At 41.5% G+C, this 26,620-nt stretch overlaps 3 protein-coding genes across 9 annotated transcripts; 1 reads left to right on the forward strand and 2 right to left on the reverse strand.

Annotated features, from left to right (window-relative positions):
- Positions 1-728: 728 nt before the first annotated feature.
- On the reverse strand, positions 729-11,523 carry znf646 (zinc finger protein 646). Of its 4 annotated transcripts, none has more exons than XM_080789824.1 (4): positions 11,475-11,523; positions 6,143-8,940; positions 4,808-5,896; positions 729-4,554 (listed from the first exon to the last, which is right to left on the reverse strand). In XM_080789824.1, exons 2-4 carry the CDS (start codon positions 8,716-8,718, stop codon positions 3,690-3,692), a joined length of 4,530 nt encoding a protein of 1,509 aa, XP_080645950.1. In that variant the 5' UTR covers positions 8,719-8,940; positions 11,475-11,523; the 3' UTR covers positions 729-3,689. The 4 variants fall into 4 exon arrangements, with proteins under 4 accessions (XP_080645950.1, XP_080645948.1, XP_080645949.1 ...); XM_080789822.1 differs by lacking the exon at positions 11,475-11,523 and adding an exon at positions 10,900-11,017; XM_080789823.1 differs by lacking the exon at positions 11,475-11,523 and adding an exon at positions 9,720-9,857.
- On the forward strand, positions 11,046-14,440 carry znf668 (zinc finger protein 668). 2 transcript variants are annotated; one of them, XM_080789831.1, is made up of 2 exons: positions 11,046-11,165; positions 11,838-14,440. In XM_080789831.1, exon 2 carries the CDS (start codon positions 11,872-11,874, stop codon positions 13,846-13,848), a length of 1,977 nt encoding a protein of 658 aa, XP_080645957.1. In that variant the 5' UTR covers positions 11,046-11,165; positions 11,838-11,871; the 3' UTR covers positions 13,849-14,440. The 2 variants fall into 2 exon arrangements, with proteins under 2 accessions (XP_080645957.1, XP_080645958.1); XM_080789832.1 differs by lacking the exon at positions 11,046-11,165 and adding an exon at positions 11,295-11,314.
- Positions 14,441-16,387: 1,947 nt separating this feature from the next.
- On the reverse strand, positions 16,388-26,344 carry LOC308333426 (circularly permutated Ras protein 1-like). Of its 3 annotated transcripts, XM_080789827.1 has the most exons (21): positions 26,265-26,344; positions 25,843-25,945; positions 25,126-25,380; positions 24,713-24,949; positions 24,049-24,180; positions 23,825-23,902; positions 22,954-23,027; positions 22,372-22,560; positions 21,954-21,995; positions 21,726-21,815; positions 21,359-21,510; positions 20,528-20,609; positions 20,262-20,392; positions 19,946-20,030; positions 19,672-19,778; positions 19,251-19,363; positions 19,006-19,123; positions 18,636-18,776; positions 18,013-18,106; positions 17,880-17,906; positions 16,388-17,594 (listed from the first exon to the last, which is right to left on the reverse strand). In XM_080789827.1, exons 2-21 carry the CDS (start codon positions 25,931-25,933, stop codon positions 17,478-17,480), a joined length of 2,355 nt encoding a protein of 784 aa, XP_080645953.1. In that variant the 5' UTR covers positions 25,934-25,945; positions 26,265-26,344; the 3' UTR covers positions 16,388-17,477. The 3 variants fall into 3 exon arrangements, 2 of the variants coding, with proteins under 2 accessions (XP_080645953.1, XP_080645954.1); XM_080789828.1 differs by lacking the exon at positions 24,049-24,180; XR_013965805.1 differs by lacking the exons at positions 16,388-17,594; positions 17,880-17,906 and having other exon boundaries at positions 18,893-19,123.
- Between the last annotated feature and the right edge of the window lie 276 nt (positions 26,345-26,620).

A 26,620-nucleotide genomic window follows, 5' to 3' on the forward strand; every position in this document is an offset into this window, starting at 1 on the left:
CTGAGTTATTAAAATTAAACGCCCAATGCATTCTATGTGTGTGTGTCACATATTATTTGATTTACTGTATACACCTGAAATCTTGAATGAATAAATAAAACTGTAGAGAAATAAAATAGGCCTACTTGTCACCTGTGTTTAAGGTGACATGGTCATTGTAAGGTGTATTCTTGGTAAGGTGTGGTACAAGAGCACTACTGCTCATGGAAGAGAATAGTATTCAGGAGATTAATTCATGACCAAAGGGGTATATTATGAAAACCAGGTTCAGGCACTCTGGATAGGTTTGAGCTGAAGTTATCAAACCTACCAGAGTATCTGGATTTCTTCACGCCCTTTTGTTTTGTGCCGTTTGAACTTAAACGTCTTACGTCACGCTTCAAGTAAACATCTAATCCACTGAGCTACAGCCTACCTACCTTTCATCAGTTATTTCTCCCTAATACCTTTTTTACTTGAATGTTACAAAAACAGCTAAATGTGTAAACATTCCATCACATTTACTTCCCCGCACAGAATATGGACACAAAAACACCAATGGTATTTTCCTAGTCCTTTAATTTCAACAACTAATTTTCCATAATTTGATTATATTCTAAACTAAGGTCTTAGTCCTAACAAAGAAGTAAAAATCTACGTTTCAAAGTGACAAAATAGTTATATAAATATGAATTAAATATTGAGCAGACCTGTATTTGTGAACACTAAAATTTCAATAAATCAAAATGTGTGGTATATGTCTTTTATTAAACAATAGCTAATCTAGCAGTTTTCCTTCTGCAGAAGAAAATCTTGCCATTAAATGTACAAGGGAACCCAATCGATGTGTCCTACATACATGCTCTGAGATAAACACAGTAGGCCTACACATACAGGGCTGTGATTGGGACGAATAACAGGAGTACATCTAAGTGCCATAGGAGACCAATCATTTTTGGAAAACAGATGGTCAGTCCTCCTGAGTACTATAGACGAATAACAGTTTAAGTCCAAATTGTATTGACCCCTCCACGAAAAGGCCTAGTTGTCCTGACCCCTTATCCATCATTTATACATTATGGACAATTAGTGTGGACTTAAACTGTTATTAGTCTATAGTACTCTGAAATCTGAAGTCATTTTACACCATTAGGCTACAATGACGCATTCATAATTACAGTAGGAAAATCTACATCGTTAATGTACATAAGATCTAAGTAATAACATTTATTGAAAATCAGACCTTTTTTCTGTGGTCTGTAAACTTCCAGAGTATACCAAATCTAATGATTTCATTGTACTCAATACAATGGTAAGATGAAGTTTGAGGTGTACTAAAACCATCAGCTGACATGTTTTCCAATATAGCATATTGCTTTAATCTACAAGCCCATAACGCACCACCAAGTGGCGCGCTACGAGCTTGTAGGTCTGCTATTTTTGAAAAATCGTGAAAATATTTATTTCAGATTTTTTTTATATTTCGAGGTCAGGCCAAAATGGACTAATATTAGAACACACAGACTAAGTGAAGCCAACTGACAAGCAGGCTAGCCAACTCATTCCCTGCCAGTTGGGAGATGGGCATTGGAAGGGATACATCGATATTCCAAAGGAAACACCACCCTCTCTACAAGTTGTACTGCAAACAAGGCTTTATGTTTATGAGCCCGGTTAGGCTACAAGCTTCTCTACAAACTGTGCAAATATATCTGTAAAAAAAAAGTGGCAAATTTAAGAGAAGGAATCATTTCATGGCAAAAATTACTTACTTAAGTTGAACATATGAATTTGATAGATGATCAGTCTTGTCACCATGTCATACATTTGATTACTATGTTTCTTTTGCATGATTACAGTGTATGCTCCAGAATTAAGCTGCATTTAAATATTTGCTTGCTAGGTAGGCAGGGATTTTGATGAGGTATTTCATACGTCAGAACAGTGCCACACATTTATATATTCATTATTTCATTTAAGGCATAAACAAAAGGAAATTTGAATAGTTTGTAAATGACACAGCTCTTACTCCCAGCTCCATGGTTTTGCACTGATATTTTACAAACAGCAGAGCAGACAGGCACTGCAAATTAATTGGCATGTTTCTTTGAGTAAAACATAAGATAATTTGTCTCTAATGTACACATTTAGCAAATACAGCAAGTGGTAAAAGAATTGGGAGTGAAACCAGTTCCTTTTTACACATTTCCTAGCAATACAATGCTCACTTGAACACAGATATCTTAACTGAACATTGGTTTTAACATACAAGATAATCAAAGATCAATAAATGATAATTTGCTTCATGTACAGCTTTTGAGCAGCAGATACAAAAATAATCAGATTGACCAGAGTAATTTCACTTCAAGTTCTGATAGGATTTCCACTGACTGCATTATTCTTAAATGTGACATTAATAAATCATAAGATTTACGAGTCCAGAACAAACCGTGTTTGTAAAAAATACTATCTCATAAGAAAACAAATGTTTTGTGTTCTACAGTATATAAATACAGTGAGACAAGATTTGTTCACACTTAATTGCTACAGTCGACTTACATTTTAGGCACTGGCACTTTATGCTTCTCAATAGGTTTGACAGGGGGTTACAATTCAAGAGCATGCAATACATGTGGTGCTGTGGAAATGCATCATTAATGTTAAAAGGTTAATGGTCATGGAGCAAAAGGACATTAATGTAGAAATGGCACAGTTCGAAGGAAATTATATATGAAAGAATACTATCTACAACATTTTACACATCAGGTATGTTCCTTTGCAAGGTGTACCCTGAGTGATGCCAATATCATCCTTGGCCATTAAATTTCTACCTGCCGTTCAACTAACTGAATAATTCTTGAATCAGACAGTGACTGAAACTTCCTTCAAGGCTACATGAATCTTAGAAGACGCAACATTTGTTTTTTGAAAGATTCATAAAAAGTTGTCCTATTAAAATACACAAAAATAAAATCAATAGACCAATAATAAATTATTAAATATCCATTTTAGCATACAATGCCACTCAAACGTGTACTTAATATTAGCAGTACAACCACTGATTTAAGATTAAATGATTTCAGTAAAACACTTTGCCATTGACCTTTGGATACTCCCAGAGGTATTTTGACTGAACTAGAACAGGTTTGCCAAAAATTGCATTAAAAGGAAATTGAATAACCCTTTCCATCTCATGACAATGCTGACGAAATAATTCAGATATATATCTGTATAGTTCTTTTGTAAGGAACTTACAGAGGCACTGAACAAAATCATATATAGATACTAAAGGAAACATCACCTTTGCTAGAACAGTACCGTCTCTCATTAAAAGAAACAAAAAGGCATCAACATTTGCAAATGGGCCTGGGCTGATGCAGTTTACTGTTCACTTTGGTTGGTTAGTTGTATCAGAATGAGCAGTGGACTCTCTACTTTGATCAACCGCTCCACTGCACAGCTCAGCGTTCTGGAATCTTGTGCACTCCATGAAAAACATTCAGAGCTTATAGGGTGGCCCAACAGACAATGGAGACTTTTATACTGTAGAGGTAAGATCGGAAGTCAATAATGAAATGTGCGCATCTTCAAAACGACTTTTTGTCTGGTCAGGGGCACTTTCTGAAAAAATATTAATGATTTTACAATTATTGATAGAGGGATTAAAAAAAGAAAACTTATTTTTCTTTTAAGCACTCTATAATCCTACTTCAGAGGAAAGACTCCATGTCAAGGTCCATAAAGGAGCTGGCATCCATACTAAATGAGGAGTCATAGGCTTGGGAGTTCTGGTGCATCTTTTGATGGTGCCGCAAGTTAGACTTGCTGGAAAAGCTCTTGTCGCACAGCATGCAGGCAAAGGGCTTCTCTTTGGTGTGGATTCGCCGATGACATATGAGCTGGGTGGACACTCGGAAGGCCTTGCCACACTCCAGGCACTGGTATCGCTTGGGCTCTGTGTGTATGCGTCTGTGGTTCTTCAGAGCCATTAGGTTAGTGAACTCCTTCTGGCACACTGTGCAGAAGAAGGAGCCCGTCTTGTGGCTGTTCTTGTGGTTGAGCAGAGAGCCTGCATGGCGATATGTGCGACCACAGTGCTCACAGGCGTGGGTCTTCTCCTCGTTGCTTTCCTGCGGTTCCGACACTTCGCCCTGCATCTGGGAGAAGGAGGAGAGCCCCATGCTTTGTTCCATACCTGAACTCCAGCAGAGGTTGCTTTCCACCGGCTCTGTCGTCATGCCCTGCTGTTGCTGAAAGTGGTTTTGAAGACTGTGGTGGATGTCTTGGTGCTGCTGGTAGCTCGCCGTGTTGGGGAAGCTCTGGTGGCAGGGGCTACACACCACAGACCTGTCCTTGGAGTGCACCTCCATGTGGCTCTGCAAGTGTGTGATCAGACAGAAAGTCTTCCCGCATTCAGGGCAGCAGTGGCGCTTCATCTGGGAGTGGATCTGTAGGGTGAGAGGGTCAGGGAATGTCTGGAGACACAAGGTACAGTGGTGGAGGTTTTCGGAGTGTGTCTTTTTATGGTTGAGGAGGGAGCCAGCGTGGCGGTAGGAGCGCCCACACAGGTCACACCTGCAGCAGGGATATGTTCACATTCAATCCATAAGCATTAGACTAACACTAAGATAATTTTACGACTAAGACTAAATGATAGTCAACAAGAAACTCCAAGTTAGAACACTTAATGACGAAAAACTTATACGAAAAACAATGTTGAACAATAATCAGAAAATAAGTTTATAAAATGTAGAGGCAGTGATTTAAAACAGAAAATGAGGATAGAGCATGACTTACATATTCAGTTCATTATGGGACAGTAACTCACATGAAGCACTTGTCTCCACCCTCTGAATGTTGGACATTGGCCCTTGTTGAGTTATCCAGGCTCCTCCGGCAACGATGTCTCTTCAAGCCAGACTTTCCTTGGAAGCTCTTGCCGCATGCAGGGCAGCTGAAGTGGCTCACCGTGCGGTTATGGATCTTCTGGTGGTTGTGAAGAATACTGGCGAGGCGGAAAGCCTTTCCACAAGTGAGGCAAACATACTTTTTCTTCTGTGTGTGGATGCGTGTGTGATTACGTAATGCCATGGGATTGGAGAAGGGCTTGGAGCAGAACGTGCAGTTGAAGTGCCCCGTCTTGTGGGTGTTTTTGTGGTTCAGGAGACTGCCTGCGTGACGGTAGCTGCGATTGCATATGTTGCATGTGAACGGCCGTTCCTCCTTCTTTAGTGACACGTCTTTCTGTGCATTAACCTTGCCTGAAGGTCTATCACATGTGTGGGCTGCCAGCTGGTCAACAGACAAGAAGGCCTGCTTACATCCCTTGCATTTAACAGCTCTGTTTTTTAGTCCCCTCACACCGCCTTGCCCAGCCTTTCTGAGGCGTCCACAGGCATGGGCCAACAACTGCTTTTTCCCCCTGAAGCCTTTTCCACAATTTTGGCAAGTATGCCTCTTATATGCAAAATGGGTGCGCAAGTGGTTCTTCATTGCTAGTTGGTTAGAGTAAGTGTTGTTACACACAGAGCAGTAATATTCGCCCGTCTTATGAGAGTTTCTGTGGTTCACCAGACTTCCTGCATGCCGATATGTTCGCCCACATTGGTCACAGGCGAAGGGTCGAGGGTCACCCAACTCTTCTGATTTAACTGCATTTTCAGAAACAGTTTGACTTTGACGTGATCTAACTTGAGGTTGTTGTCTGCGCCGTCGGATGAATGCATTAGCCTGATTGGCATTTGCATTTAGTGACTGCATTCCTCCTTCTGACCCATTCTTCCCATTCATTAGCATTAAAGCCTGGATCTGGTCATTGAGCTCCTGGATTTTTGCCTGGTTCTCCTTGTGCCTCCTCAGGTGGTTCAACAGCTGCTTCTGAATTTTGAACGCTTTCCCACACTCGTGGCACGTATGCCTGTGGGGGAGAAAAGAAGCATAGCGTTAATCCTTAGTTTACAAAACAAAGCACATTCTACAGAATGAATGGCAGGTGTGATGCCAAAACACATCTGCCATGTACACAACAGAAACTTGGTAGACTGTTCTTATCTTGTTCCACATCAGCATGGTTATTTAAAATAAGAATGTTAACATAACAGTCAAATATTTAATAATATGATTAACATTAGTGCTAATTTAATGTTTGCATTCAGGCACTAACCTCTTAACATCAAAATGGGACCTCTGGTGGTTTTTAAGGGCTAGTAGATTGTAGAAGCGTTTCTGGCAGACAAGACAGCGGAAAACTCCAGTTTTGTGTGACTTCTTGTGGTTAAGAAGTGAGCCGGCATGTCTATATGACCGCCCACACTGTTCACACTTGTACTGACGTTCCACTCCACTATCAACATTTTCTTTCGGGAGAACCATTTCATCATTGCATGTATTCATTTTCTGTTCACTGACTGCTGTTGAGTTGTCTTTGATTTTAGCTGAACAACTGTGGTCCTCCAGATGATGATAACTGGTGCAGAAGATGCCACAAGCTCCACAGATGATGCTCTGTGCCTCGCTACCTCCAGTTTTCTCACCGTTTGTCATGTCTAGATGTTCAGCATTATCTACCTGGGTCTGGTTGTGCAAACGCTGATGGGCAATCAAGTCCTGTCTTTTTGCAAAACTTTCCCCACAGGTACTACAGATCATAACCTCCCCTGACTCTTCATCTTTCACCTCTTCATGGGAGGACATGGAAGAAGGGCCAGAACTCACAGGCGTTCTATGAGACTGAGTGTGTCCACGGAGATGACTCCTCAGAGCACTCATGCTAGTGTAGCTGTTCCCGCATACAGAGCATTGATAGAGATCTCCATCATCTTCATCCTCGTCATCAGCATTATCACCTTCCTCGCCGCCATTCAACTGCTCGCTGTTTATATTTTCACGGAAATCTTGCTCACTAAAGTAACTTTGATCATGGCTGCCATTCAGGCCTTGGAACTCTATGTTTTCCCCTGGGGTTGCAACTGTGCACTGACCATTACTGTGCTGGAAGTTCATATTACTGCCATAGCCATTGGTGGAGGCTGTGTGTTGCTGTTGCAGCAAGGGACAGCTATGTGACTTGATCCCTGCAATGTCTGCAAAAGTCTCACCGCAGTCAGCACACATGTGCCTTTGCATCAGGTGCTCATCGTGAGGTAGATGTACAGTCCTATCTTGAGAGAATTCAGGACTGAATTGCTCATGGTATAACTCTCCACTGCTGTAGTCAACCGAGGTTTCCTGATCAAGGCCTAGCATGGCACCACCGCCATCCTCTTCCTGAGAGGGGAAGCAGCCCTCCAAGGTCAGGGGCTCTGAGGATAGCCAGTCTCCCTCACTGTTGAGGCTGAAGGAGGACGGCTGTCCCTTGTGGAGGCGGAGGTGACTCTTAAGAGCAGCCAAGTGGGGATAGCTCTTTCTGCAGATGGAACACTGATAAATCCCCACCTGATGGGATCGTTTGTGGTTGATTAAGCTCCCAGAATGCCGGTAGCGTTTGCCACAGATTTCACACTTGTAACGACGCTCCACTGAATCGGCAGCAGAGTCCTCTTCCATCTCATTCATGTCGTCAGCGCTTGCCATGTGTGTTAGGCCAGGGATGAGCACATCTGTATCTATGACTGAGGGTTCACCCTGACACTTCATAGCAGATGGTGTATGACTGTTGGAGCAGTCTGGGTACATGTGACCATTATTCATAATCTGCTCCTGTGGCTGATCAAAATCCCCATGGTTCTCCATTGACGAGGACACTGAGGGGACATTATTTACAGGTGAGGCATAAAAACTTGACTCAGGAGAAGCAATGTTATTGTTGTTATAAGACATATTATGGTTCTCTGGGGTGCCATCATGGTGCCCTAGTGACATAGATGAAGAATTATGCATTTGAATGTGTTCCTGGAACTTTTCATCATTAGGAAATAACACTTGACACAGGTGGCAGAAATTTACTGGTGCTTCCTCACTCTGAGGTGAAAAGTGGTCCGCTGGTGGCCCTGTGTATGTAGCATCCACTGCACTAGGGTCTGCCGCACTTCTCGTCTTGTGAGTTCTCTGGTGGCTGTAGAGAGCAGCCATGTTATTGAAAAGTTTAAAACAGACTGTACACTCAAACATTCCCACCTGGTGAGTCTTTTTGTGATTGGTTAGGCTTCGATGGTGAATGTATGACTTGTCACATAAATCACATTTGAAAGGTCGATTTCCTGCATCTTCAGAGGCCTCGGTTTCTGTATTATGGTCCTCAACTGGGCTATTTTGTGTCGAAATTTCAGCGCCGGCTTCATCAAAGTAATTCAAATCATCTTCAGATCCATCGCCATTTTCACCTGAAGCATAGTCCGTGCCTACGCTCCTGAACGGCTGCTCCTTGGCGTGCCTAGATAGGTGAACCTTTTCATGGGTGGCTAGTTGGGTAGCAAGACGAAATGTCTTCCCACATTCCAAACAGGCATGCTTTTTTTGTGACATATGGCTCCGGAGATGACTTTTTAGGGCCAAAGCATTAGAGTTTTCTTTACCACATAGTTGACATTGGAAAGAGCCTACGTCATGTGTCTTCTTGTGATTAGCCAAACTACCAGCATGCCTGTATCCACGACCACATTCATCACATTTATATTTGCGTTCCTCCTCTTGGTCCTGATGAATCTCCATATGTTCTAGGAGGCTGGGCATGTTGGCACATATCATGCCACACTGTTTGCAAGGAAACCCCTTTGTCCTGGGAGACTCGTGCATGGCCATTGCAAGATGTTTTAAATAATTGAGCAGGGTACAGATTATGTAGATAGTTGGAGGGGAAATACATTAGCTGACAAGCTAGTCCATCTAATAATAGTCTTATTCGTTGTAGTAAGATCCAAGGAATGTCCAACAAAGTAACACTTGGGAAGATGGCAGGCATGAGTTCCACACGATGAAGTGAGGGGTGGTTTGGGTTTAGGAGAGGCAGGCACAGCATGAAATCTGTTGAGGAAAAAAAGAAACTACAGTTAATTGAAGCTAGGGGGCAAATTTTAAATAACATTTTACAAACACTATGATGTATCATTCACTCAATCAGTAAACATTAACACAAAAAAAGAAACATATATGAATACTTGTAGAAATCTTTAAACACCGTCTAATCAACACGGGACGCCCACATGGCCATGTGAAATATTCGTGAATCTAGATTCAGGACGGCAATAAATGGACCGATATATGGCTTTTTGAGTCTTCGTTCTTTAGCTTAAAGTAAAGGATGTTTTACTTGGTTGTGCGCATTGACGCTCACCGCAAACTGCACAACAACAAGCGGCTATTTTTTTTGTATGTAAGCCTATATAGAAAAGGATAGTCTACTCTAAATCACCAGAATTGTTCAATGTTGTAACCGTGTTCACACTAGCGTCCACCAGCACAGCTAGCAATGTCAATAAACCGGGGAAGACCAACGCCTGGGCGCTACAAAACGCATCGCAGTTTTGTTTTTAAATGATTAAATCAAAGCAGTTTGTTGTTCTCCCTCGGCGTTTCAAAACGAACCACATTCACCGCATCTCATCATCGCTGCGGAAAGTTCTGCTGATACGCAAGCACAGTACTAAATGAGTTTGTTTCACGAAACAGCGCGCTAACGTTAGCTGTTCGCTAGCCGCTACCCAGTAGCATCACCATCCCTAGCTAAACAAACATTGCACCAAAAAAGCCGAGAAGTCCCTTTATGCGAAGTCACCTTATAAACGGATGCGTTGCATAATCACCTCTAGCATCTTTGACTCAACAACCGCCTCCGACGACATGTTTTCATTCATTATTAACACACAGCGTTGTTTTCTTGATGCAACGTTAAAGGACAACCCTTCTTTTTCAATTGTCTTTCCCCCTTCCTTCTTCCATCCTCATTTCCACATTGCTCTTGTTGCTAGGAAACAGGAAATGTGTCACGCTGAAATGCTTCCCCCTCTAAAAAAAATAATAAGGGCATACACTACAGCTAACTAACCAGCTAACCCACCACTAGCTCAACGGTTCTCAAACGTTTACATGTCAATATCTCCCTTAACCCCGACAGTATACAAATGGCCATTAAGGTCCCTTTGGTTCTATTTGTATGTCAGATTATACATGTCATATTAAATTTAGACCCCCCCCCCTAAAAAAGGGAACCCGGACTGGATTCCCTGAAATCCACTGAGAGAACCACTGCACTGCTATTATTATTTTTTCTCCCTGGAAATAAAAACGTCTGGGTCTCCGAGGCTATACTGCACTGCTAGCTGGGTCATTTATAGTCAGACAGTGAGATAAAAGTTCTCACCATACATACAAACAAAGAAATAGTTCGTGTTATAAAGAAAACATATTTTACCTTCATTCATTCTCGTTAACTTTTCTAACACACAAACCATATCCCACAAAACACTTTGTTGTTATTGCATGTTTAGCGGAGCCTACTGAATAAAAGGCATGTGTATTATCTTGTTAGAGCTTGCAATAAAATGAATTAAATTACCCCATTTCGAACCCATATGTTTTTGCCACAGAGACTCACTGTTTGCAGGCTGCAGCTGGAATGTTACTAGCCATGGTTCATGACGCTCGTATCATGGCAGTCATGTTTCAGGGCTAGAATGTTACAATCAAGCAACGCTGCTATGCATAAATGCAACTATAATAAAGTTGGACTGTACAATGCACATCTCAAGCAATTGTTTCAAGTCTCTGCAAGCAGTACTACATTTCTGAAGTGTATGGAAAGAAATGGCTTCCTGGAAGATATGATAAATCTAATTTAATGATAGGTATCATGTTTTGGAAGTACCGGGCGGGCAATGATGTAAAAAGTAGTACACATGACTTGTAGTCGTCAGCAGCTAAAACACCGGAATGGTCCTTTAGCGTGAACTACGTCATCTTATATAAAATCACAAACCCCGTTACCTTAAAACCACCGCCCAGGCGCTGTATACTTGTGTTTTCATAAATGTGATCACAGATCAACTTTATGCAGCCGGGTTGACTTGTTTCACTGTGATCTGTTATGTGATTTTTAGCCCGCTATGCTAGCCATTCCATAGCAGGAACGTCATCATGGTCCTAAAGCCGCCCTCCGGCACCGCAGTCTACTCCCAGCGCGGCAGTATCTCCGGCCATCACCCTGGCTCTTGTTGGCGCGACATTATCATCCGATCCATCCACTAAACCAGGTAAGAATACCGATTTTGTATTTGTACACGTGAATGTAAACGTGATGCAAAAGACGGCAGCTAAATTCATCCTGTATGATGGTGATGATGATGGTCCTAATAACGACGATGACTCCGCTGAGCCCCGGTCCTAAAGCCAGCCATTTTGAGTAGGTTAAATTAACTAACATTAGCGAGGTTAGCTAACGCTATCGAAAGGCAATAATTTGTGTTCAGTTGGTCATAACACCTGGTGGCGTTACTGGTGGCGACTGGTTTTAATTTCACTTGATGATTTTACGATTGTGTTTCTAAGCTCGGATAACTTACCTCTCGCCTCCTGCTAACGTTTCGGTGTCCATCATACCAAATGCCCTGCCAACTTCCTTTTGGCATCAAGCGGTTAGCTTATTGTCCCTAAGGTCCTAATGCCAGCCATTTTGTGCGTTGCACCACACACCCCCTTCAAGCACACGCACATCCACTTTATCCTTATCCTTAGATCCTCTCGTATAGAATAGAATATTGACCATAGTAGCTGAGTTGAGTATCCAGCATTGTGTTGGTAATGCCAGGCTTGGTTCAAGGCCTATGGAAAATACCACAGGAACTCCACCCCAAAGTGAATGGTATTTTTTATTTATCAATTTCCCAGATTGACTACTAATATAAATTCTCTCTCTCTCTTTCTAGTGACAATAACACAAAGGTATAGCATACAAAAAATATGGCATCCCCCCAACCTGGCAGCCCACCACTTGCAGAACAATCCACTCCAACATCTGCACAGAGTGAGGAAGGCCAACAGGAGGAAGAAGTGTCAAAGGAACCTACAAGAAAGCGAGGGAGAGGCAGACCTCCAAAATCCAAACTTTCTTTCAAATGCTCTCCGTGTCAGGAGGCTTTCAAGAGCCCCTCAGCTTTACGAAGTCATAAACTTTTAGAACACAGCAAGGAGCGTCAGCAGCCACAACAGCACACATGCAGCCAGTGTAGTAAGACATTCTCTAGCAAGGCCCAACTCTCAAAGCATGAGCGCACACACTCAGCCCAGCGACCCTTTCAGTGTCCTGACTGTCACAAGGCATATAAGACCCCGACAGAGCTACGCAACCATAGCCGCTCCCACACAGGTGAGAAGCCGTTCATATGCACAGATTGTGGTAAGGCATTCATGCAAGCCATATGCCTGAGGATACATATGACACAGCATAGTGGAGAGCGTCCCTACTCCTGCCCCCAGTGCTCCAAAAGTTACCCCACTCTCTCTAAACTAAAGGTGCACATGCGTTCTCACACAGGTGAAAAGCCGTATTTCTGCACTGAGTGTGGCAAGAGCTTTGCTGACCCTTCTGTGTTCAGAAAGCATAGACGCAACCATCAGGGCCACCGGCCGTACGCCTGTGACAAATGTGGGAAAACGTACACCGAACTTAAGGACCTTAAAAACCATGAGCGATCTCACACAGGGGAAAAGCCATACTTGTGCTCAGACTGTGGCAAAGCCTTCTCTCGCTCTTCCTCACTCGCCTGCCACCAGCGCATTCATTCACAGAGCAAGCCCTACCAGTGTGAGCAGTGTGCCAAGGGATTCACCCAGCTCTCCTCCTACCAGTCTCACTTGCGCACTCACTCTGGAGAGAAACCGTTTCTCTGTCCACAGTGTGGTAAGATGTTTTCTGACCCCTCCAGTTTCCGGCGTCACCAAAGAGCCCACTCTGGTTTCAAGCCATATCCGTGTGACAAGTGTTCCAAGAGGTTCCGCCAGCCAGCAGATCTGGCAGTGCATGAGCGCGTCCATTCTGGAGAGCGACCCTACAAATGTCAGAGCTGTGACAAGGCGTTTGTTGCATCATGGGACCTGCGGCGCCACATGCTTGTGCATACAGACAAGAGGCCCTTCTCCTGCACAGAGTGTGGCAAATCATTTGCAGAGCGGTCCAGCCTCAACAAGCACCGTCGCGTGCACTCGGGTGAGCGCCCGTTCAAATGTGAAGAGTGTTTCAAGTCATTTGTTGTCTCCTCAAGCCTGCGCAAGCATGAGAGGACTCACCTAGCTGAAAGATCTCAACAGCAGATACAACAAGTTGTATCAGAGTCAGTGCCTGTCTTTCCTGCTCACACCACCCTGCCCCAGTTCTCCTGTAGCCATTGTGATGTTACGTTTGGAACCTGGGAGGAAGTTCAGGCCCATGAGAACCTTCACACCATGTCTAGCAGTACCATTGTTACGAAAATTCATATTGGCTCACATATCTGTGAGAACTGCCATGCTGAGTTTGCACAGCTGGCAGAGTTGCAGGAGCATGAGAAACAGCACCCCAAGCCGAGGCCCCACGTTTGCAACAGCTGCGGCAAAGCCTTCCTTAACAAAGCCGGACTGCGCAAACACCAGAAGATCCACTCCACCAACAAACCCCACTGCTGCCCTCAGTGTGGCAAAGCCTTTTTGTTTGCTGCCTATCTGCGCAAGCACTTACGCACACACCCAGACCAGGTTCTTCACTCTCCAGCCACTTCACTCTCTGATCTGAGCATTATTCAACATACAGACCCGCTGCCCTCTCCACCACTACCACCACCCATTGAGATTCCCCCTACCATTGTAGAACATAGTGCAATATCTTTGGCAGTTCCTGTGACAGTACCTGTGACTGCCTTTCAGACCCTGCCAGAGTACTTGGTTAAGGAAGAGGGAGTGTAATTGATGTGCACTGCAGTAGCAATGTCACTTACAGGCTTACATTTAAAAAGAGACATTTTTTTGTATTACAAATATTTAGCTTGCAAAAATGGCTTCAAGACTTTTAATATCAAGTCAACGTCAAATGCCCAGAGCTTGTTTTTATAAAACCTATTGTGATTTGAAAGAAAACAAAACCTATTGCTATTTGAAAGATGCTATTTATATATTATTTTTGTTTTACTAAATATTTGTTACTATGGACCCTATAAAGTGTCTTATTTTTGTCATGATCACAGCATAAAAGCACACAGTCTTCTAAAATGATATGCTACAGCAGTTCCTACGGTGTGAACTAATCTCATTTTAACAACATTTAAATGTAATGTGTTATGTACTATTATTTGAATCGTACCCTGCCTTGGTTGTTTGCCAATTTGGTATAATAATTAAGTAACTAATTTGTCACTGGATTTTGTGTAACATATTACTATGTGTAACATATTAGTATTACTGCATACAGTATTATGATTGCTGATGAAATTAAATCCAATTTGCTTTTAAACACCATTACCAAGTATTTATTTAACACGTCACTTACACACAGTAATTCCATTGAGCAGTTGTAAAATAAAAGATTTATTACACTTTATGAACTTGCTCTAATGTTTAGGAATGTACCCCTCTTTCAGTATATTTGTATTAGATACTTAGCATCTTTGACAGCCAAGTATAATGTGGCTTGGAAAAAGTGAGGTGGCCTCAAGTTGACTCAACATGTTGACATGGTAGGCCTGGGCCGTGGCTCAGCGGCCCAGGCACCTTGGCTGGTAATCCAGTCTGGTAGTGTGCTGCGGGTTCGACTCCCGACCCCGACGGCCTTTGCTGCATGTCACCCCCCATCTCTCTCCATAAAAAATAAAAATATAGGCGAAACCCACAAAAAAAACATGTTGACATGGTGATCAACAAAATGTTAACAATATAAAATATACAAGATGAAACAAAACAATTACATTTCTACAGATAAGTGAAACAAGATACTGGTATATAAAGGACATCCTTTTAAATGGTGCAAACTGAATTGTCCCCTGAATTGTGCAATTACTAAAAAAAGGGTTACTAAATGTTTGAAAGAGTTCCAGGTGATCGAAGCATGAAAACAAAACATTTCCCAAGTCAAGTACAAGCTTGTGGGGTTTTACTAGCGATTTGCAGTGAAAGCCAGTCATTGAGATCAAGGATGTGGTCCAGACCGAGGACCAATCTAGTTGTAATGCAACATGGCAGCTTCCCTAAGCTTTGTAGATAAATTAATGCATATGCCTGTCACATCTCTCAGAAAGAGAAGACCACCCTATTCTATTATACAGAATGCAATAATGAGTGCTATAAACGGATGGATAATGAACCTTAGAGCAGAGTGGTAAACGGTATGAGCTTCAGAGTAGAGGTCTGCCTATAAATTACATCATAATCCATGACAGAGTCACAGAGAAAGTAATTTGTTGACAAGATTGTCTATTTGAATGTGTTTGTCATCTATCCAAACAGCAAAGTACTTGTATTCTGTTACTCATCATCTTACATTGGAAAAATGATTACCTCTAGCTCTAGAAAATAACAATAACTTTGGTGAAAGTCAAATGGAATGTTGCAGTTTCTCCACAGCTGAGCAGAGTCTGCAATACAATACAATAACAATGTAAATGTGCATAGCAATTAGTTAAATCTGAATGTTATGTTGTAAGTGTAAAAAGGGTGGAAAGATTTAATGGCAAGCCACATTAATTCCTTTGTGATGTTTTGAAGACTATGTAAAACTATTAAAAATGATGAGTGGTTGTGGTTAGGCTGAGTGAAATATTTCCTCAGAAATCGTTTTAAATTACCGCAATGTATAATTTATGTATAATACAAATCAGGATTATAATGAAAAACATTGTGCTACATTTCTTTTTACTTTTACCCCTGCATATGGTGTTAGGCAATGGATGCAACAGGACTCATACCCAGCTGCTTACAGCAAAGGACAGGACCACCTACAAGTGCCGTTCAGTGTGGTTCAGTTTCCTGTGTCGGCTACCCACTTTGTTGTGCCGTTCCTGGCAGAGCTCCCCTGGGTCAAGCTGGACGCAGACTTCAGCTGCAACTCCACTAGAGACTGCATCTTCACTCAAGCCTAAACCCATCATGACGGCCTGGAACCTTCTCTATGTTCGCATCATGCTCCGTCCTCCTCCTCATGGAGATGATTGCCTCCCACCTGCGCTTTGTGGCCCAGAAGATCTCCCGCTTGATGACCAATGTGGAGGTGGGTTATGTTTTCTTTAACAATATTTGTAAAGCACATTGCATTGTTATATGACGTACTCCATGAATAAAACTTTATTTGTTTTGAGGCGTAGGCCCAAGGGAGCTAGGTTGTTTCAGCTGGGTACACAGACACCAAGGCCAAGACAGTCATAGATCTTCACAGTCAGGGACAAATAAACTTTAGGCTTCTACTTGCTCAGCACCATTCTGAAGATTGTGGTGGAAGTCTGGTTTGTACCGTATATGTTCTGCAGCTGGTCTGGAAATTCTGATCTAATGATATCTAAAATATCTAAACATTGAATCAACACAAGCAACTTAAAAACTGTTTGGGGATCACTCAAAAGCCAGAGTAGTCAGATAAAGTGTTTTAAAGTGAAATATCTCTTTAATAATGCACAGCATATTCTCAGACATGTGGGTGGGAAGTCTTGTTTTAGGACAAGACTAGCACATCACAATCAAAAGTGTGAACTTGCTACCGTAGGTTCCATAGTTCCATTTTTTTATTTCCATTATTAATATTAAATGATTCATTTATTCTTTGTTAGGTTTTATTATTAAATTATTGACTTATTTTATGCTTGTATAAAACGATATGGTTGTTTGGTTGATATGGTTGTTGTTCTGGCACTGCCAAATTATTAAATGCCCAAAAAGGTTGCCCACGCCTAGGTTAACCAGTCAAAAATAATTTGAGTTTAACTATTAATCATTATCATATATATGTTATATAGTAGACCTTTATTGATTCTGTCTAGGGAATTCAGTTAAAGCATGTGAATTTTTGCTTTTCTAGAATCTAGGGGACACCTGCCCTACAAAAAGTCTGCACGACCCTGAATAAAATATTTAAAAAATCTACAACATAGGCAACTGGTAACTGGAATATATTACTCATATTGCAGAATGCTAATCAATCAGCTTGCCGTTCAACAGCAGTCACATGACTTCAGTTGCTTCTAGAGGTAAAGAGACAGCCTGGGCACACTTGAACTTCCATGCGGACAGAAGAAGCTGTCTTTCGCGGTTTTTTAGACAGCTGGTGGATGGAAATTAAGCTTCTGGGGCAAGCTTTTCCGGGAATCTTGCCGACTAGCTTCTTTTCCATCCACCAGCTGTCTAAAAAAAACGGAAATGACGCAAAAGACAGCTTCTTCTGTCCGCGCATGGAATCTAAAGTGTGCTCAGACCCAGAGAGCGCTTTGCAGGTGATCAAAGGAACAAACTAAGCAGAATTCACCTGTAAGCTATGTATACTACATCATTAGACTGTTGCTCACCAAAAAGAGCAGATTTACAAGACAGTCACACAACAAAGCATACATTAAGCTTCAAGTGTCCTTTAAAATGCCAAAGGAAGAGGTTTTATGTCTCTTCTTAATTGAGATTGTCTTCCTGTTACTGTGCTTCATATTGTAGAGCAGAGCTGCACCCGTGTCTGTTAGAGACTGTTGGAGAGAGAGAGATGAAGGACTCCATTACAACACACAACTCAAAGCATTCTTTCAGACACGGTTTTTAACAATGTATTTTTGTACGAACCCTGAATGAAATATTTGTATTCTGATTACAGGCACATTACAAACAATTTGTACCATTATGGTAAGCAGTCTTCACACACTAGGGCAAGACGAACAAACCATACGAAAATGCATAAGTAATTAACTGCAAAACAGTGCAAGACAAATGAAAGATTGAATGAAAGAAAGATTGAAAGATTTTATGACATGTACCTTTGTGTCTGAGATGACGGACATTTTCTAGAAAAAAAAAGAAAATGTGATGATCATGCTGTGCTTAGACTTTATAAAGTATTGTATTGAGCATATTAACTGTGTATTTTGAAAAATGACATCAAAAGCTCACCCTTGTGTAGTTGTGTATGTCGTTGTATATTGGCTCCATGGTTTTAACCCATTCTTCATATGTCTGTTCGTCCTCTGCACTGCGATTACGGTCTCTGTTAATACCGGGAAACAAATTTGATTTCTACCTCTCTTCTCACATAACCATGGGTTCCCAAACATTTTCATGCCAAGGACAACCAAAGTCTCTACAATCTCAGTGTGTCATATTGTGACACATTGTAACAATAATGACATGATCAAAATAGTGAAGCCACAATAATCTCATAAATTAGTACTACTGTATGTAGTTGCGTGCGTCCATGCGTGCCTGCGTGCGTGTGTGAGATGCATATAGTAATTGTTTGTTTCTTAGCTTATATAGTGTATTTATTTTTAGATTCCTTGTGCAACATTTTGGTAACGCCGTTTGAAAAATGTGCTATAAATAAGGTGGAGTGGAATCTATATAATTATTATTTTACTCCTTCCATATTTTACTTCCCTCTCCTTTCCCACTTTGTAAGATAATGAAAACCGATGGCTTTTGGCTGGTGATACCAACTTGTCACAGAGAATAATCTACCTCACTTTAGCCTCTATTCCAACACTTTCCCACCACCTCCCTCCATATTGTTGACTCACAGTGCTCTCTCCATTAATTTTCTCTGCATCTCTCCTTCACTCTTGGCATCCTGGAAGCGTCCCCTGACTGCCAGCGCAGCGCTGGCCTGTGATGAGTTCAGCTGAATGATGGCCAGAGACAGAGAGGAAAGGACTGACGAGCTGTAAGGGGACAGTCAGTGGACACTTTTAATATTACCGTATTGCACTTATTGTTACGTTCCAATACGAACATCACAATTTGATTAAGGGGAAATGACGGTTGAATTAAAATATACCTCCTTGGCCTTGGGGCAGAGACCGATTTAAGGAAATGGAAATCAGTTGCTTGAAATGTTGAGCAGAGAGAGGAACGCTAACAGGGAAGCTTAGTGAATGCAACACAGGGCACCTGTCATCTGTCACCTCCCGGTCTTCTGTCAGGACTCGGAGCATCCTCTGTCCATCTCTCTGTCTGTATCTGATCTGTAGTTGGATGGACACATGGCTGCCGGAGGTTGGGGGTGATGCTACAGCACAAGCAAAAATGCAGACATGTTTTAACCACATTCACAGCTTTAATTATAGGTGAAAGTAAAAAAGTTAAGCTTAAGTGGCTAATATTCTTCTAATTGTCTGACTTTTTTGTCTTCTCACCTTCTGAATCTCCTTCCTTGGCTCCAAATTGAAAGGTGATCTCCTTTTCTGGAGCCATGTTACCAACCTCTCTTGTCCCTTTGTGGCCTCCCACCCTCTCACCCATCACCCTCCTGAAGGACAGGACAGTGCAGTGACAAGGACAATGAGGATGAAATAGGGTTAATGTGGTTAAACAGATTGTGATGCTATAGTCTGAGTGGAGACACCCTGGAACCCCTTCAAGGACCCCTGGAGGTCCCCGGACCCCACTTTGAGAACCACTGATGTAATGTAATGCTAAGGCCATATGACACACCATGTGCTTTATATCTGAGCCATGGACCAAGAAAGAGGGCTGCCTCGAAACACATTGGACTAAACGCTTGCCTTGGATCATCTAATGTTTTCCAGATGCACAGAAGTGGGATTCAGAACTCACAGTGTTTGGGGCAACAGTAAAGTGACGCCACAGTGTGTAGCTATGGTCCTGTTCTCAATGATCTCTTCAAACTCTGTCCACAGCTTATGAGGGCTTGTTATCACCACCTAGGGGAAAAGACAGGAGACACACCCAATGTAAACTTGAAAGATGTGAAGGTTGATATTGCATGGCACATACCTCTTCATTCTGACAGAGTCTGACACAGTTAAGCCTAATTTATACTTTGTCTTAAAAAGACAATGTTGCTTGCCAAGAATAACATTGTTATTACCTTCCCGCCTGTGCGATCTGCGAGTCTCCCCAGCTCATCCAGCCTGCAGTCTGTTCCTTCTATGGACAGCACAGATACTGTCACACTAGAGAAGAAAAGGTTATTTCACCATAAATGTCATTGCAAGTTGCAACAGCACACATATGGTATCCATTATAGTAGAGGTCCTAACCACCCTGTATTTTCCTATATTAGCACTATGATGTTATTCTCTAAACAATATTAGGAGGATGGGCAACAGCGCTTCCGATTCAGTTATAAACATGTGATCTCTTTGAAGGTTTTATCTGTGTGGTCCCTCCCCAGTTGTACCAACCCCTGTTTGGCAGCATATTCCCCCAAATCCTGGTAGAAAATGGTTGATGACAGAAGAGTGCGAGCATCACTGTCTTCCACTTCTAGATTGCCCAACTCTGTGTTCGCCTTTCCATCTGTACAGATTATCACCTTGGAAACGGACAAAGACAGGTGGTGTTTGAATAGTGAACACAGAAGTACAAATAGGAATATGGTACAAAATAGATGTCTAGAAATTATTGATAAATTAGGTATTTCAACGGAGGGCTCAGGGTACAGACTTACCTTTGAACCTGGCTGCCTAGAGGCCATTGCGATGGCGATGAGTGCAGCTGGACCCAGGGCTGTGGCTCCGCACTCTGATAATCTTAAAAAGGATTTCTGAATTAGGTATATTTGAATTGATCTTATCTTATTTTAATTTCTAGCTGCTTTTAAAGCATCTTGTTTTCATTTTGATTTTCAACCCTGACATGCATTTCATCCATAAAATAATATAAATAAAAATTCCTTTTTTTGCTTGATTTTGTTTCTGCTTTTTCGTTTTTGTTTGCCTGATGGAAGAATATTTTTGTAATCCAATTTCTTTTTTTTAATCTCATTGTCTCACTTAATATCTCTAATCTTCTATGCTAATTACCATTCTACATACTTTCTAGAACAGTCTCCTACGGTCTGTTCTACTGTTGTATAAATTAACTGAGGTGAATAATGAGAACAAAAAGTAATTCTTAAACTAGTGGTTCTCAAATTGGGGTTCGGAGGCCCCCGTGGGTCCTTGAGGGGTGTCCCCAGACAAATTTGTGAATCAGAGTTTAATCACTCTGACCCTATTTTATACTTTTAAAAACGGCTGATCTACAATCTCAAAATGTATCATGATGTGGTGGTGCCATTGTGAGCTTGAGATAATTTTGACAATGCTTAATAAATCTTCTCCTTATTGGGTCCCTGGCACAAAATCGTTTCAGTTGGGGGTCCATGGCCAAATACATTTCATTTTGGGGGTCCTTGACATGTAAATATTTGAGAACCTTTGCTTAGTTTAAACACAATGCAAACATTTAAATAATATATTCATCTAGAGTGACTGACAGTCACGTTTTCCATTTTTACCCCAGAAGCTCTCTCTGCAGGTAGTTCTTGGTTCGTGAGAGTGGAGGTGGACTTGGGAAGCTAAAGGCAGCCTCCTTCAGATACTCGCTGTCAATCAACTCTGCGCCCACCAGGAAACGGGATGTGAACTCCTCGTAACCATGTATCGTCACCTGGTGATAGACCAAACACAGCAATGACTGAGAAATCATTATTCAGGATATTTGCTGTTGTGTGCATAATTCAATTCCACATTCTCTTACATGTAACAGTAACTAACTACTATTTTCATATAATTATAAAAATATATATATTTACCATAATAAGTATATATAAAAAATATATATATCTTTACCTCAGTGGGAAATGGAGTGTTTCTATTCCCTACCTGATTGTTGAAGGTGATCAGACCCACTCGTGCATGTGGTTGTTGGCGAGTTAGTTTCTGAACACACTGTAACACAGACTCCTGGACAAACTGGTTTGAAAAGAGATTTTTATCAAGTTCAGCATTTACCAGGAAGGAATGAAATCCATGTGGTTGTATATTTGGAAAACTAGTCTATTATGATTATTTTGAGTTCAATTTTTAAGTTTAAGGATAATTATACCCCACCTGAAGACGGGACCTGTAGAAAAGCTGCCCTCCCTCCGACACCTTTAAGGACAGGTAAAAGTCACAAAACATTAAACCAAATAAGGATAAGGTAAAACAAAAGGCACAAAACATAAAACCAAATTGATGAAAAACTAAGTGATGACATTTCTTGAAATAGATACAGATGAATAATAATGTAGATGTAAAATAAAAATCCAATTTCAAGCAAGTGATGTGAAGTGGGGTCCTTGGTGGAGTTCCCAGCTAAATTAGTTAAATAATAATTTTAACCACTTTAACCCTGTACACCAGCATTTAAACAACACAAATCTTGTGTGGCACAAAATATTTTCAGATGTGGGTCCGTGGCCAAGTATATTTGGGGATCCTTGACAAGAAAAAGTTTGGGAAGCACCGATATAAAACGGACTTATACTTCTGAGGTTATGCTCATGGAGCCAGAGATGTCAATACAGAAGAGAAGCAGGGTGTCGTCAGGCGACAGGAGGTTCTCATCGGGGCTCAACAGGAAGAGGCTGTCCTGGCAGCCATTTTGGGGACACCGGGGTTTGGCAGCGCCAGCTTCTGTGGGCTCCCATGACTGACAGAAGTAACACTCCTTAACCTGCAGTTCAACATAGTGATGGAAGTGATTTTATCGGTTAGTGACAGCTCTCTTATAGCCTACTAGAGAGACACAAGAAGTTAGTAGCAGGTAATAGAAATAGATATGAGAAAAAGAGAGGAACAGGTGATAACAGCAACAGAAAGCGGAGACAAAGAAAATAAAACAGTGACTTCTCATGCCCTATTACATTTTTCTTTAAAAACAATATCCGATCTACAAGCATAGTGTTACATGTTGTGAGCGCATACCTCAAATATGGACAAGATGAAAGTGATTAAGACAATCACGTTTATTTGCTTCATGAGGACATGCACAGTAACTGTCATTTTAACATCATGTTTGTACATCTGTTGCATTAGAGTTAAAGGTCAAATGTAAAGATCGAATTACCACATTGTCATAGCAGGAGTCCAGTACAGAGCCACAGTGGGAACAGGTGTTGGGCACTCCTTCTATGGTTACCACTGGAAATACATGCACTAATCAAGAAATAACCAATGGCTAATATGCAATTGCTAAATAAACATTTTAGATGAAAATATATTGAGATAAACAAAATTTCGACCAGAAGAGAGATAACACTGGTTTGAGGGTGAGGCTTAACCAACCATTTTACTGTGAAAGCAACTCTTGCCCCTGATCTTTGTGATTAGAGTGTCCCTGAGATTGGGAGGTGGCCGAGTTATATGTTATGTTCTAACAACATGGACACTGTGTTATATGGGGTTTGCAGATAATGGTTAAGGTGCCTTTAAGAGACTGGTTATTATGGGATGCTTACGTAATACACAGAGCGTGCAAAATAACAAGGAAGTTCTGTTCTGTACTGAGACAAGAGACTAAGTAAAGCAGTGTTGGTTCTGATGTTCAATCGTGTGTGCGTGTCAGTCTTTTACATTATACCAAAGACTATTAAAAATAATGGTACCCAATGTCATGCCACATACAAGCCTGTCTAAAATAATGGTACCCAATGTCATGCCACATACAAGCCTGTCTAAAATAATGGTACCCAATGTCATGCCACATACAAGCCTGTCTAGGGGGATGTCCAGGGGGATCAAGCTGCCTCACGCTAAGGAAATAACAGATTGGCTCCTGTCCAATGGTCCACATTATCGACATGGCTCGACTACTTAATTGTTTTACTATTTTCTGTACATTTGGTACATATTTTTGTATAGCTTATTTACTATAAATTGTACTTTACTGAACTTTACACCCAGCTTTATTTTATTTGAATTATCACTTGTTTACCAACCATTTTCATCTGAAACCAGTTTTCCCAAACTGACAAGGATCACATTTGGATTTCCCGGTAAAGGTCCTTCTGATGAACCTGCACCGTGAAAGAAGATAAGGTAAAACTAAATTGAAACCTGAGAGGAAATTGTAATTGTCACAGCAGCCAGTAAACAGATACAGATTGGAGATAAAGCCACAGAAAAAGAAAATATAAAAATGTATGAAACGGTAAACATTTACCAGTAGGAGCCATTTCAGAAGGAGGGATTGAGGGGGACTGAGAGAATGAGGAGGATGTTGAAGAGGGCGGCAGCAACAGCAGGTACTCTGGCATTGACTTCAAGAACGAGGGTCTGGGTGGGAGTGGTGGAGCTGAGGTTGGAACCAGAGCCATAGAGTAAGACAGAGTTACGACATTGAGGGGGAATAAAAGTGTGCACTCAAGATCTGTTCATGCAGCCTGAACTGGGAAAAGATTGAGTTGGAAATACATTGTTTTCAAAGGGTGGCGCAATTAAGAGCAATTTTAGGCATGTGTGCAACATGACAACTGTTTTAAAGTAATTTGCACAGTAACAACTAAAGTCTCTGTAATGTTTATGTTGTACAATTACTAAAAAACAATCTAAAATAAAGGGATTTAAGATCATTCCAATGAGTCCAATGCATACTTCCAGAAAATACACTAAACTGACGCTATTAAAACACATCGTAAAAAAACCAAATCTGTTCTAGAACAATTACTGTTAACCTAATTTATGAGTTATGATTATTTTAGTGGAGAATAATCATGTACATGCCCCATGTACTATATTATAGACAACTTTGCACCCAAAATATTGCATTGCTCCAGTGAACCGCAGCGGCCAACAAATATGAATGAAAACTTATAGAGTCCATTCACCTGTCTTCTGTGTTGAGACACTGGTAGCAATTGGTGACTTTGCCTCTCCCCCACTGCATTCTGGGATGTTATATGTGTAGTTTGGGTCCCAGGGATAGGCGGCAGTGTCAGGCTCAACCTTGGGAAGGTCATAGGTGAATGTCTGACTGTCTGTTTTGGGAGTAGGACTCGTGAGTGGTTTGCTGTAAGGTAGGGACTTTCTATTTGCTGAAGGTCTCATGTGTGCTGGAAGAAGGGCTAATGAAATGGATAAGGGCACAGTGTCAAGTTCATCACTATACTTCCTGAAAACAATCTACAATGAACTGTGGGTTCGTGGTCAGAATTCTAATCACTTTAGAATCAATTATCAATATGTCCTACTTTAGGTAAAATATAGACAACACACTTGTTTAGTGTAAAACATAGGGTACCTGTCTTTCGAGGTGGTGTCATCAGTTCATATGTCTTGTTGTCAGAGGCACCTGCTCCTGTCTTGAGGTGAAAGGCTGCATTCTCATACACAGGAGAAGGCTTTGCATCTTTCGTCACCTCTTCATTGCACACATGCTCAAAGAACTTCTGGGAAGGAGGGAAAGTTTTTGGACGGTTGGGTTCTGACGGTTGGGTTGGAGGAGGAGGGGGTGGTATGCGAGGACGGACCCAGCTGTTGATGGGAGGGAGGAGGGCTACAAAATATGACAAGACAAAATGTGCTTAAGATTGTAATGGAAACATTCTCAGTCATATTTTGCACACACAATAACTGTAGCTACTGTACATACAGTATTGCAGATTGCTCCTGATACTGCACCAAATCACATCAAATGTATCTATATCATGTTAGTCTGCTGTAATGTATGCAGCTTGCCTTGGGGACCATTCAAGAATATATCATTCACATACATTAGGATGCAGACAGTGAAAGTAGGCTAAAATGGTAGCTTAGCCTTACACCATCTATATGCAGTGCACTGCAGTGATTCAAGTATGACTCAGGTGGCATTTACAGTAGACCTGGGCTATCAGTGATTAATGTTCACAGATAGATGAACACAGAGAGCTGCACAGTTTGCTGTGAGCAGCCTATACACAGCATACTGACCAAATAGGCAGCCAAAGTCACTGAACATTTGAAATACACTTTTCACCTGAGCGTTTGATGACATGTGGATTTGTACTTCGGACCCCTCTCTGATTGGCTGAAGGTGGGACATAAAGAAACCCACAAGCAAATTCCATTGGCTTTGCTCCCTACCAGTTAAAAATTAAACAATAAATGAAACAAACAACTTCAACCCAACAAAGATACATTTAATAACTAACACTTTTACAGTCAATTAAAGCACTAACTTAATCAAGAACAATACATCTTACAAGCAGGACATAGGCTAATGCATTGCTTAAGGTTATCCCCATTTAATAAATCAAATGTAGCCCAGTCGTTACAGCCAGTCCAATTAACCACTTTTGGTCACAGACCCAAAAGTGGGCTGGTATTAGTGTCATGAAATGAATAGGCCTACTGAATTAAATAAACAAATAAGAATTAACAATACGAGTAGAGACATACCTGTAGTCACGGAGTCCTTTGGAAGATGACTGTTGAACCATTAGTAATCCCGCAGTCGCATAATACCTAACGTCTTGTCGTGTCATACTGTAATGTCAAACAGAGCTTGAGCAACCGGTTTCTCCCAACATACAGTACAGCTGCCCAGTAACTCAGCCAGTGATTTAATTGCACATTGCCTAATGTTTGTCAAACATTCCATAACTGTGAAAAGAGTGGGCGTGAAAGGGATAGGTCGGTGATAGATAGATAACATGTAGCACTGAGGGCTGTTGTATGGAGTCAAAGGAGGAGCTGGTTAAAATGTGTTTCATCTCCTCCACTGTAGGCTGCAGGCCCATCCACAAGAATGACAC

The sequence above is a fragment of the Protomyctophum bolini genome, assembly GCF_963924005.1.
Source record: "Protomyctophum bolini genome assembly, chromosome: 18".
In the NCBI taxonomy this organism is placed as follows: domain Eukaryota; kingdom Metazoa; phylum Chordata; class Actinopteri; order Myctophiformes; family Myctophidae; genus Protomyctophum; species Protomyctophum bolini.

What these genes read in the sequence shown, in the direction of transcription:
- znf646 (XM_080789824.1), bottom strand. Translation starts at nt 8,718, where the DNA reads ATGGCCATGCACGAGTCTCCCAGGACAAAGGGGTTTCCTTGCAAACAG. An exon ending in TCCCATTTTGATGTTAAGAG is followed by an intron (nt 5,897 to 6,142) that starts GTTAGTGCCTGA and finishes TCTCCCCCACAG; the next exon opens with GCATACGTGCCACGAGTGTG. An exon ending in GGTGGAGACAAGTGCTTCAT is followed by an intron (nt 4,555 to 4,807) that starts GTGAGTTACTGT and finishes TCCCTGCTGCAG; the next exon opens with GTGTGACCTGTGTGGGCGCT.
- znf668 (XM_080789831.1), top strand. Translation starts at nt 11,872, where the DNA reads ATGGCATCCCCCCAACCTGGCAGCCCACCACTTGCAGAACAATCCACT.
- LOC308333426 (XM_080789827.1), bottom strand. Translation starts at nt 25,933, where the DNA reads ATGGAATTTGCTTGTGGGTTTCTTTATGTCCCACCTTCAGCCAATCAG. An exon ending in ACTCCTGCTATGACAATGTG is followed by an intron (nt 22,561 to 22,953) that starts GTAATTCGATCT and finishes GTTGAACTGCAG; the next exon opens with GTTAAGGAGTGTTACTTCTG. An exon ending in CTGCAGAGAGAGCTTCTGGG is followed by an intron (nt 20,610 to 21,358) that starts GTAAAAATGGAA and finishes ATCCTTTTTAAG; the next exon opens with ATTATCAGAGTGCGGAGCCA.